The following is a 13434-nucleotide window of genomic DNA, read 5'->3' on the forward strand; positions in this document are numbered from 1 at the left end:
TCAGGGATGAGAGCAAATCACCTCATAGGGACCGCAGTGCGTATCTTAGGCTGGTGATAACCAAGCTTAGGAACTGATCCTTAGCAAGCTCAAGCACCTTAGGAACTGAGTTCAAGTCCTTAGTTATGTGTTATTATGTGAACTTGATTATGTATTAAGTAGAACCTGGTAACCCTGCAACAACTACTTTTGGTGAGATGTATGCTGAACTACTTATGTTATGTAGTACCTACTGGTGAGAAGTATGCTGAATTATGTGGTTGTGTTATGTAACTGCTTACAGTATTGATTGCATTCTGTTTGGAGCTAGGTTTTTGAACAATGCAAGAAATCCTAATGCAGTTGTGCTTGTTGATCACAACTGCTTGGAAAATTTCTTGCAAAATACCTTGGTTATTTCCTCTTTGAAATGGCATTCAATCTTTTGCTCTTTTTTCTGCAAGTTATGAACGCAAGACATCCTACTGCAGTTGTGCTTGTTGATCACAACTGCTTGGAAAATTACTTGCAACATACCTTGGTTATTTCCTTTCATGAAAATATCTTAGTTGTTTTTATTGATCGCAATTGCATGTAATTATGTAATTATTCTTGCAAAATCCCAAGATTTTCTTTATTATAGAATATTTTGCTGCCAAAAAAAAATGTGCTGGCCTAACCAATACAGGCCGACCTATCCAATACGGGCCGACCTAACCAGTATGGGCCGGCCTGACAGTTTGGACACAAAGAGGCAGTTGGTCTTGCGATGGTGGAACATTAACCCTCTCGTTGGAGAAACCGAAGAGGCAGGCCACTCATTTCTCCCACCGTGTTCTCTCTGGACGGACGAGCAGTTCTAGGTCTTCACCATTCATCTTCCCTCCATCCTTGTGCTACTGATTCTGGTAATGTTTCTTCTTCTTCTTCTTCTTCTTCTTCTTCTTCTTCTTCTGGTTCTTCCTTTTCACTTTCGATTCAACCAACATTTCCTCCGTTGCTTCTTCTTATTTTACTTCATCTGTTGCTTCTTCTTGTTCTTCTTGATCAACTTGTTCTAGTTCTTGTTCTTGATCTAGTTATTGTTCTTCTTCTTGTTCTTCTTCTTCTTGCTCTTGTTCTTCTTCTTGTTCTTCTTCTTCTTGTTGTTCTTGTTCTTCTTCTTCTTCTTCTTCTTCTTCTTCTCCTTGTTCTTCCTGATCTAGTTTTGGTTCTTTATGATCTTGTTCTTCTTGTTCTTCGTCTTCTTCTTCTAGTCAAATTAGATCTGTTTGATTATTCTTATCTGCATTGCCTTCGTTTTCATGCTGTTCTTGCTTCTTGTGTTTTGTAGCGTCTTATTCTTCCAGAGTTATTCTTCCAAAGATTTGCGGATTTGCTTCAGCAAAGTCAAGGTATTTGTAAACCACCAGGGTTACTAACTAATGTAGTTGGAAAGCATAGGACGGTAATTTATGAATTAATGTTACTTAGATAGGGTTTGTTTACTGCCACATGAAAGCATGTTACTTAGTTAGGGTTTGTTACTTACACATGAAATCATGTTGCAGTTGTTTACTTATTTTAAAATGCCATGTATGTTGAAAACTGAATATGGTGTTGATTCAGTTTGAAATTCCATCGAAGCCGAACTGTAAATATGGTCTTGATTCTGATTACAATGTATTCTACGCTGAACTCTGAATATATGTGTTAAGCTCTGAACATGTTTTCTGTAAACCACCAGGGGTACTAAGTTATGTATTTGAAAAAAAAACACTTAAAAGCATAGCATGGTAATATATGAGTTAGTGATACTTAGTTAGGGTATATTCTTAATAACGAATTGACATGCTTTGTAGGTAAATATGGAAGGAGAAGCGTGCCCTGTCTGCACGCAGCCGATCACCAACTGTCGACGTTCTGACAGGCGTGCCTCAAGCTTCAAGATAATCGTGCCAAGTACCTACGAAGAATATGTGGTGAGTAATCATAGCAATTCTTCACGGTCATGATGCCATCTACTAGCCTAATTGTTTCTTCAGCTTTGGCAGCAATTGTTTGAACTAAATTATTTTGCTTTCATATTTTTGTCAGACTATACCTTGTTATTTCAAGGAACAACTGAACAAGTACGCAGACAAGTGGTTGCATGGTCTGGTTGGATGCCACAGGTATGAATTTTACCTGGAGAAGAAGGAAACCTGCACTACCTTGGGAGGACCATTCTGGTATTACTTTTTGAGGGCACACCATCTCGAGGTCGACGATGTTGTGACCTTTAAATTACCATCAGCTGATGATACTGATGAAGAACATTCGGAAGAACTGGATTATGAAGAAGATATTAATGCAGATGTGTTTGAAGTAACTGTAACCAACCCTGATGGTGAAATTAAACCATATGACATGAGGGATGGTATGTTCATGCTTTCAATTTGCTACTCCTTCCATTACAACAATTGGTTCTTTAATACTTGTATATAATTAGATCTTATACTATTTTTGCAGCCGCCCCATATGTCCCTGAGTCCGTTAGAGTCCCATTTTACAAGACTATTTACACAGACATGCTCTCTGTTGGTGAGGCAGACCTGGCAGCCATAACATTTCAAATGTTCAAGGATGTGAACAACATTGGACATGATGAGGAAGCAATTGCTGACCTACAGTACTTTGTACACAGAGTTGATCGATCTGACCTCCGTTTTAACCGCTTCGTAAGTTCTTTCGGCAGAAAGCTTATCTTCTCAAAGCTTATCTTCTAAAATATAGTTTTGCAAGACCTAATAAATGTGGTTTAATTCCGCAGATGATGCCATCCCACATCCTTAGTGGTTACCAGTACAAACCTAGGGGCATAGCTGTATACTCAAGCAGGGTTATGAATGATGAAATATCTGGAGAGTATATTCTGCACCGTGGCAACCAAAATAAGGTGGAATTTCGGATGAACCAAGAACAAATGGACTATATCCGCAGAGAGAACTACATTAATCGTGGTTCACTGATTCTTATGAGGGTTGATAAGTTGGAGGACAACATTCACCTCTTTTTGGAGAAGATTGACGACTGAAGACATTCATCAGCTGCCTGTGTTATGGATTAGGTTGTTATGGATTAGGTAGTAAGACTGCTGTTGCTGTAGGTAGTAAGACTGCTGTTGCTGTTGTTCTAGGTTGATGTTTATTTCTGTTATGAATGTGCTTGCAAGGAGACTGGTATTATTATTTTGTAATGTGCTTGCAAGGAGACTGGTATTATTATTTTGTAATGTGCTTATACTGGTTGATGTAATATTGTGGTTTATGTAAGTTTATTATCGATCACTAGTTGATATTTGGGTTTGTAAAAAATTGCATAAACTACCCATGGAGATGTGTTGTTCATCACATCTACCTGGGTAAGTACTTGCAATATTTTGTCTATTGCATTTTTCTAAAGCTTTTTTCAAATTGCAAAAATGTTTGCTGCAGTTGTTTTTTCATCAAATCTGATTGTGATGCAAAGGTATGGCCTGGGCTTACTACCATGGAGATGTGTTGTTCATCACATCTACCTGGGCTTTACAATATTTTTTACCGTGCATAGTTATGAAGCTTTCTGAAATTGCAAAAAATAATTGGTAAGTAGTTGGCCTGCTCATATTTGCATGGTAAATAAAAGTGAGAAAATGTCAGACGGCAAGGGTGTTTTCTGTAAAAATGACTGACGTGGAGGGACTACTTTGTTGAACTTAAAAATATCTTGGGTTATTTTGTAAAAGCTGCAAGCTCATAAAAATCACGGCAGCACATCCTTCACTTGCAGTTCCCACCTTCCTCCCTTCGTTAGGGTTTCCATCTGAGAGAAGAACATCAACGCCGGATCGAAGAGAAGAACATCAACGTTGGATCCAGGTTAGTATCTTCCTTCCCATCTTCCTTCCCATCTTCCTTCCCATCTTCCCTCCCATCTTCCCTCCCATCTTCCATCCAATCCTGTCTACGTTTCCAGATCTGGTCTACGTTTCTTTGATCTTGATTTGGTTTTTCAAGGCAGGGAGAAGCAGGGGTTATGGTGGACACGAGGTGGTGTGTTACCTACACCACGTTCCTCAACAGCCGTAAGAAGGCCAAGCACAAGGGCTCGATGGTCCTACGGGCCGATGTGAGTCGCATCGTCCTGTACGACCAAGACGACCATGTCGTCGATGTACGCCCTCTAGAAGCTGGGGAGCTGATCTATCACGGATCAGTGGTTCACCTCCCTTCCCACATAGTTGACGTTGGCGAGCGCATCACGCCCAGCCGAGGAATTAACCGTCAGGTAATTCATTTAACTTGTGCACTGACTTGGCCTTATTTGAACTGTGCTCAATGATGATATGAATAGGAATTTCTGATTACATACCATGAACTGCTGTAGCAGCTTGATGTTACTGATATGCTTGCATACTCAATTTTAATCAATTTGTTCCTAAAAGTGTTAAATTATTACTATCATTGTGTTCATGTCTGCTGATTGCAATTTTACCTAGCAAGTACTAGTTGAGATTTAAGTGAATGGCTGGTTTGCAGTAGCTGGTCTTGATTGATTGACAATGCTGTCCCTTTTGATCCTGAAATCTGTTGTATAGGCAAAACCTATCATCTATCTAATGATGATTTTGAGTGCTTGATTATAATATGCTTGATTATAATTTTACCTATCTGCTGATTGCAATTATTGTACTTCTTGTCTTCATTTAGAGTGCCACATGGTTTTTTTTAAGACGAAATGATGCTACACCATTTTGATCAGCACGTGCTGTTTAATGCAATGCTTTGGCTGCCTTACTGTTAATCATTAACTGCAATTCTCATAATTGGTGTACATTACTTTAAATCTTTGTTTAACAGCTCTTCCCTTCAAACAAAGTTGACATTGACGAGCGCATCAGACCCAGCCGAGTAACTAACCGTCAGGTAATTCATTTTTGTGTGCCTGCCTTATTTTTAATCATTAACTGCAAGTCTCATAATTGATCCTATCCTGAAAATGTTTTTGTACCAGATTAGGGCTACAGTTTTGGTTAGTATTTTATATGGCCTGATTTTTTCTCCTTCATTGCTTTCTCTAGTCAACAGAGAAGGACAGCTGCCACAGTAAGATTCCCCTGTTGAAAGATAACCGAGACAATGAGAAGCGCCTGGGAGAAGATAACAAATACAAGAAGAAGCGCCTGGGAGAAGATAACCGAGACAATGAGAAGCGCCTGGGAGAAGATAACAAGTACAAGAAGAAGCGTCTGGGAGATGATAACAGAGACAGGTAATTAAAACAGAGACAGTAATTTATGAGTTAGTGCTGCATAGTTACTGTCAAGTGATTACATTGTTACTGCCACAAGTGAATCGCCAAACAGAGAAGGACAATTTTATAAAATAATAAAACTTACTGTTCTTCTGATTGTGGATTGAATCTTGTAGATATTTTGTGCTAGCTTGATTTGGTGTTTGCAATTCAAACAGTTGCTTGATGTGGTTCAGTCTCAAACAATTCAAACAATTGCTTGATTTTGTGTTTGCAATTAAAACAATTGCTTCATGTGGTTGCATTTGAAATAATTGCTTGTTATCTGCAGGGATGAAGTAGATGAAGTTGTTAACATTGGTGATACAGAAGTGTTTGCCTACATGAAGAATGAGCAAATCCCTGCTCATGACCAAGAGGAGGATGAGTACATCTTTTCCGATGATGAAGAGTACATACCAGCACATGAGGAAGATGATGAGGAGGATGAGTACATACCAGCAGATGAGGAAGACGATTACATCTCTGATGATGATGACGACTACATCCCTGTTGAATACAATGATGACTTCATTCATGTCGACAGCGATGATGAGAAGAATAAGATAACAGCAAGAGGTTAGGTTACTGTGTACCTTTGCTTCATAGAAATATTAGCAACTCCCCGCGGTCGCCGCCGCAACATTGATGCTAACACAAGATTATGTTGGAATGTAGGACCTGGCTGTATAGGTGAAGAGTCATTTGATAGGCAATGCATCTTTGGCAATGAGGTGGAAATGAACTATCAGCAAACGATGCAACTGAAAAGCTATGTTGAGGAGTTAGCAAAACAACCAGAGAAAGAATACTTTGATGGCTACCAAAGACCATTTGTGAAGAGATATATCTGCAGACTCACCAAGAGTATGGTAAAATCAGATGGAGAAATGGTCAGTACATTTGTTGTACTTATGCTTGATTATATTTCATGTTTGCAGTCACCATATAACATGGATCTTTCAGTCTTCTATCATGTTTGATATTACCATAGTGCATCTTCCTGATAACAACATCTGACTTCAAATGCAGGAATTCTCACAAGTGTATACGAAATCACAGTTGCTGAAGTTCATCATGACGCAGAATGCTATGAGGCGTGGTGTTCCAGTAAAGGCAGAAGTAGTTGGTGTGGTGGTGAACTGCACTGAAGGATGCATAGGATCAGCTGTTGATAAATATTGCTTCATGTATCTTGATGCATCTGGAATGGCCAAAATGACAGAAGGATGGCCAAGAGTTGTGAAAGGATTCAGCTTGAAGGAAGGAGACATTTGGATGTTCACGTTCGACGACGAGAGGGGGCTCCTTCCCATGAAGAAAAGGGATAAATTTGGAGCCTGGCTTAGGATCACCATGATGAAGCTTCAGATGGAGTGATGGATTACTTAGGATCACTAAGTATTACTAGTTATGGTTTAATTTAAGAATGTCTGATCTGAATTTTTGTTAGACTATTATGACTGGTTGGAATTATGTAATGTTGTCATGTATTTAAGACGATACAACGTGCATGAATGTTGTCTTGTGTTTAAGTGATGCCTACTTTGTTATAGTTGTGCACTTCGTCCGCAATTGACTAGCATGCCATAAGTGTTCTGAACTTAACCTATAGTCAGAACAAAGGCATGTAGTCAACATTTTGTTGGTACATTTGAAGTTCTAAATCATATGGTTTTAAAAAAATTTGAAGTGCAACTTTATGATTCAATGTATTTTTCATTGTATCAATGTTGTATTGTGTTGAAGTGATGCCTACTTTGTTATAATTGTGCACTTCGTCCGCAATTGAGCATTTGTTTTTTATGTATGTTGAAAAAATGACTAGCATGCCATAAGTGTTCTGACCTTAACCTATAGTCAGAACAAAGGCATGTAGTCAACATTTTGTTGGTACATCTGAAGTTGTAAATCATATGGTTTTAAATAATTTTGAAGTGCAACTTTATGATTCAATGTATTTTTCAGTGTGCTGATGTTTTCCATCCGTAGTAGTGAACTTCTTGAACAGCCTATATTTGGACTACATGTGTAAAGTGGATGGGAAATTCATTTTTCTAGCCCATTAAGTGTGAACTTCTTGACAGAGATTACATAATAGCAGTGGGCTCCATTTTTCCATGAGATACTTTGTGTTTGAATTTTGAACTTACAGGATAGCAACCACCACCTACCCACAGCCTCATTAAATAGGTTGTAGGCAGTTACTAGTACTTATTGTATTTATAATGCCCCTGGTTGGTTTTGCCTTCTGCCCTCCGGTGAAGCAAGTCTCCTTCTTTCTCTCTTCTGTGCTGAAAACTCTTGTCTCTCTGAAGATTCTTGTTTGTTTTAAGAGGTAGGAAAATATGTTTTAACATGTCACTACTTCATCTCCTATTTCTCTGTTTGTTCAAAATCCTTTTTCTCTTCTGAATAATATTGTTTGTTCAGATCTATGGATAGATTTCTATGAATATGCCCTAACTACCTGTATTTTTTTCTAGCTTTGGTAATTGCTAAATATACGTAGGATGAACTGTGTTGTTTGTGGTTCGATGGGCAACCATTGTGAAAAGAGGCGGGAGACTCTCAGTTCATTTCGTTGTTATCTTGGAAGCAGATTTGATGAGTTCATGGTATATATCCTTTTTTTAGTCTGTATCTTTTTTGTTGACAGATTATAGACTATATCCTTATTTTCTGCATGTTTGTTCTACTGTTTTTTCAGACTGTGCCTTGTTTTGTGAGGAGGCAGTTCAACAACCTTGTTGGTAATATCTTTTTTGTCGCTACATCGGATGAAGTGAAGTACAAGTTTCATGTTAAGAAAGGCAGTTCGAAGACACGTGTTTTTGGAAGTGGATACCAAAAATTTCTTCATGACTACGACCTGAAAGTTGGCGACTGTATCATGTTAGGGTTTGATAATGCTCCTGAATTGTTTGGGATTATTGCAGAAGGTCCTGATGGCACTGAAAAGCATCGTGTCAATGGTAATTCTGTTTTCTCCTTTACCATGTGTTGCCCATTTTTGTAATATAACTGATGTTATATCTCCTCTTTTTTTGATTCTTTTATTAATTTTAAATTTGTATGCAGAAATTCCAACTGCAGTTGTCCACACTAAAGGTGTTATGCTTACTAATGCTCAAACATTGAAGAAGGGACATCTTCTCCGTGAGCGTGGTCTTGGTCTTGGTGTTGTTTTTGTGCACACCTTGACGAATACTGATTTGAAGGGCAATGGACTGGTATAAATCTCCTTTTCTTTATGTAATCTTTGTTATCCTTTATATCCTTTCCATATATAATTTAATTTTTATTATTCAGCGTATACCGAAGGAAGTTGTTAGGTCCTTGAATATCTCTGAAAGCGGCGAGGCATGTTTTCTTGTTGATGACTATGGCTACCGCCCTAAGGGTGCATACTACACTACTACTGATGGAAGGCTGAAGTTCGATTCCTGCTGGTCGGAGTTTGCTAAGGAGTATAACTTTGAATCTGGGAGTGTTGTTCTCCTTCTTTTCAACCAGGGCGGCCGTGGTGGTATTGAAGTTTCAGTTGATATCATATGATATAATCTTTATCATATGATATAATTGTTTTAGTCTACAATTTGTGTGTGTCCATTGTGTGTTTATGTCATTTTGCTACCCTGGCCGCTTGTTTGACTATATATGTCGCAGTATCTATTATGCAGACTATATTTCTGAATTTTGTTTGATTAGGGTTTTGGGGGGGGTAACTCCGCCTACCATATTCTTGGTAGCCGGTCCCAAGCCCGAATAAAGGAGGAGGGTCTCTCTGTTTCTTTCTTCTCAGTATTCAGCGATATTTGGTCCTGCATTTTTCAAACTGCCAGTTCAATTTTCACTGATTTTAATTGTTCATTTTTTTGCAAAGTAATATATACTTCCCTGGGCCTTGGGGAAAAAACAGAACAAGCCCACTAGGCCGGAAGTTAATTGTTTTACTTCCCTGGGCCTTGGGGAAAAACAGAACAAGCCCACTAGGCTGGAAGTTAAGTGTTTTACTTCCATGGGCCTTGGGGAAAAACAGAACAAGCCCACTAGGCTGGAAGTTAAGTGTTTTACTTCCATGGGCCTTAAAAGCAACGTGGGAACAGGGGAAGTGGGATCAATCGTGGGTGGAATAACTGCTTGTTCGACCACCCCTATATTCCCACCCTTCTCTTTCAATCACAGGCATACACAGTTCTTTCTAAACTGTATGTCTCTTCTGTTCTTCGAACAATCAAAGTTCTTCTGTTCTTCGATATCTCTTTTTTCTAATTTGATTTCTATTAATTGTTCATCCTCTCCTTGTTCTCAATTACTGGTTCCTTGGTTGCTCCTATTAATTGTTCGATCCAACATGTGCAGAACCTGAAAGGTCTAGCAGTTCATCCTCTCCAAATCGAACTGCTGTTTGACGGTGAGTTTTATGTTTTCTGCAGATTAAGATTTCTGATTAAACTATTAATTGTTCATCCTCTCCTTGTTGTAAATTACTGGTTCCTTGGCTGCTTCAATTAATTGTTCGATCCAACCTGTGCAGAACCAAAAGGTCTAGCAGTTCATCCTCTACAAATCAATCTGCTGTTTGACGGTTAGTTGTTTACTTCCTGTATCTCTCACCCTGTGTCCATGCATAAATTATTTACCTGGATAAATGTTTGTTTACATCTAGCTATGTGATGGAAGAGAACAGGGCAAGGATTACCCTCTAGCTATGACAGACACCGCTGTATTCCTTTTTCTGTTTTGTCCGCTCCCTTTTCGTCTGGTCACCATGCATGGCACACACCGCATGAACGTATGTTTTACCTACAGAATGTACCTTGTTCATTCAGAGAGAAGTTGAACAAGTTCTCGTACTGTCAGATTTATTACAACTTCTTTTTTCTAGTAGTTCAGGCTTTTAAGTTTGAAGGATTTAAGGAGTAATGTTAGTTTTGTCAGGTTCATTCGTAAGTTATTTTCTCCCTAGTTAGATTCAATTAATTGCCAACACATACAAACATGTGAACGACACAGCAGAAAGTTAGATTGCATGGACCACCTCGTGGCTGTCGGATGCATCTCGTGGCTGTCGGAGATGGAGCCGACGGCGTGGAGGAAGCTAGTCCCGAACGGATGAAGTTGGCCCAGAACACCACCCGTTGATCGCGGAAGCAGACCATAGCTCTCCATTATGTACCGTGCAACCGTAGCTCTACATTATACAAACCGATTTGATTAGGAATACATACTGTAAACGGACATGTGCATGCATAAATTGTAATTTTTTTACATCATCTCCTAAATCTCTCCAATTATATTTGTTTGTAGGTGATGGCCGAAATGACTTGTGTTGGCTGTGAGCAACCTTCTGAAAATTGTGGCCGTGCAGAGAGGAAAAAAACAAGTTTCAATGTTATCGTCGTTCCTGGATTCCTACATGGTGTGGTAAGACATGTTGAAACTGGATAATGTGGTTTCCATTCATTGTGATACAGTAGCCAATCATATTATTTATAACTTAACACTTTTTGTTTACATACAGAATGTACCTTGCTCCTTCAGAGAGAGGTTGAACAAGTTCACGAAGAATTGGCTAGTTGCCAGGACACCGAATTTCCGCAAATATGATTTGTTCCTGAGAAAAGATAGGTTGAGGACATACATTTGTGGTCCTTACTGGAAATCTTTAATCAGGGCTTATGATATAGAACTGGGAGATGTTGTGCATTTCGAATACAATGAAGATTCTCTTGATAGACTGTCCAACTTATTCAATGTTACTGTTTACAAGAACAATATTGAGAAAGCTGTAGTTGAAGAAACTGGTATATTCTTGCTCAACTTCATGGTTTTTAAATTTAGTATTGCTGAACCTGTAGCCATTCCTATATGTTACTGAAATTGTATGACACCTGTTACTGCAGTGGTTGGAGATATGCCTAGTTCCATAAGGAGCATCCTGTACAGAACTGTATTCACAGACATCAATTCAGTTACTGAGCAGGAGATGGCTGCCATTCTTTTTGGAATCTACAAAGATGTTTATGTCACCGAACATGAATTCTATGAACTGAAACATGAGAAGAATTTTTGGGTGCACAAGATGGATGAGGACAGTCAGGAATTTGAAGCCTTCGTAAGTTTGTCTGGTTTGGTTTGTGCTAGTAGCTAATTATTATCATGTTTGTCATGCATTTGAATGCAATAATTAGATGCTGACAAATTATTATTTGCTCTTATGTCAGTACATGCCTAGTGAGGCTGTGGATGGCTACAGGTACCCAGTTTTTGGAAAAGCAAATCTTTCAAGGAATGGCCAACCCCTAGAAGGAGAAGAAGAAGACTTTATTGACTGCACCTACAAAATTGAATGGGAACTTGGACATGTATGCTTTCAAAATGGTTGGACAGACTTTGTTGCTGCTGCTCACATTGGAGTTGATCCAACTGTTTTGATCAAGATATATCCAATGCAGGAGTACATAAGTCTCAACTTTGTTGAGATCATCAACTAGTGGGGGCAAAACTTGTTCAGGCTAAACTTGTTCTAGTTTAATGTTCATGTTCATGTGAATCTTTGTTCTAGTTTTAGACAACTTGTTCTAGTTTAATTCACAAAAACTTTCAACTAGCTAGTTCAGATTATCACCTAGTTTGGCTTTCAAATTCTATGTCATGGTTTGTAGGAATTTAAGTGTTTGAATTTTCTGTTTGTTCTACCAGATGTTTATGTCTGTTGTCTTGACATAATTTGTTGTTTTTAATTTTGTTTGAATTTAATTTGTAACTGAGCACTTGCATTTGTTGTTGTTTCCGTCTACAGAATTTGGGGCACTTGTGAAACTGCCCCAATTGGTATAGACCTATTGGGGCACTTGTCCAAACTGCCCCAATTGGTATAGACCTATTGGGGCACTTCTCCAAACTGCCCCAATAGGTGTATACCAATTGGGGCACTTGTCCAAACTGCCCCAATAGGTCTTTACCAATTGGGGCACTTCTCCAAAGTGCCCCAATAGGTCTATACCAATTGGGGCACTTCTCCAAACTGCCCCAATAGGTGTATACCAATTGGGGCACTTCACCAAACTGCCCCAATAGGTGTATACCAATTGGGGCACTTCATCAAACTGCCCCAATAGGTCTATACCAATTGGGGCACTTCACCAAACTGCCCCAATAGGTAGGGCATTAGAGGCATTTTGGCCAAAGTGCCTCTATAGGGGGGTATTTAGGGGCACTATGAAAAGTGCCCCAGGGCAAAGTGCCCCTAAATCCCTACCGTGTAGTAGTGGCAAGCCGTTCGCCGCCGACGACGATCTGCTGCTCTTCTTCTTCGCCGACACCCGCGACCGCCTCGACCCTCCAGTCGACGCGGGCTACATAGGCGTCTGCCTCACCGGGTGCGCCGCAACGCTCCCCGCAGCTGAGCTCCGCGGCGAGCGCGCCTTAGCCGCCGCGACATTGGCGGTACAGGGCGAGATCAACAAGATGAAGGAGGACCCAGTCGCCGGGTGGAATTTCATGAACCCGACCCTCTGGGCATTGTTAGACCGGATGATGAACATATCAGGCTCGCCTGGCTTCAGGGCGTACGACATCGCCGACTTCGGGTGGGGAAAGCCAAGACGGACCGAGAATATCAAGATGAACCAGGATGGTCAGGTGGCCATGATGCGCTCCAGGGATGGCCAAGGCGTGCAGGTATCGGTGTCACTGCTCCACGCGGCACAGATGGATGAGTTCAAGTCTCACTTTCTCATGTTTTAGAGTGATGCAAAAATATTTTTTGATGGAGCTAGTGGTAGTACTCAGGTCAGGTTGATAGAAATATTATATTCGTATTATACATAATTTCAAGCATTCAGAGATCCTTAGAAGTGTTATACATAATTTTTTTGCACAACTTGACTTTGATTATTTGAACGGAGGGGGTATTGTAGTACATGATTTTTCGCTAGAACAAATTGGTTGGGCCATACAAATACTTCTTGCGTTCCTCGCATTTTATGCTTGCTTGTGTATAACACATTTAAGTCAATTTAAAATCCTTCTTACTCTATGGCATATGTCCTGTATGTGATTTTTATAGATTCATATAGTGTTTGCTCTCGCATTGGTTGTCATGAACTCCGGCATATACGGTCAATTCACGAAGGTTTGATAACTTTTCTATCG

General features: G+C 39.7%; 1 protein-coding gene across 1 annotated transcript; it reads left to right on the plus strand.

The window, feature by feature from the left end:
* The first annotated feature begins 12498 nt into the window (after positions 1-12498).
* Positions 12499-13026, plus strand: LOC127329662 (anthocyanin 5-aromatic acyltransferase-like). The gene has a single exon (XM_051356143.1). It carries the CDS (start codon positions 12499-12501, stop codon positions 13024-13026), a length of 528 nt encoding a protein of 175 aa, XP_051212103.1.
* The last annotated feature ends 408 nt before the right edge of the window (positions 13027-13434 follow it).

The sequence above is a fragment of the Lolium perenne genome, chromosome 2 (genome assembly GCF_019359855.2).
Source record: "Lolium perenne isolate Kyuss_39 chromosome 2, Kyuss_2.0, whole genome shotgun sequence".
Taxonomy (NCBI): Eukaryota; Viridiplantae; Streptophyta; class Magnoliopsida; order Poales; family Poaceae; genus Lolium; species Lolium perenne.

Excerpts from the sequence above, each read along its gene's own strand:
- LOC127329662 (XM_051356143.1), top strand. The coding sequence starts at position 12,499 with ATGAAAAGTGCCCCAGGGCAAAGTGCCCCTAAATCCCTACCGTGTAGT.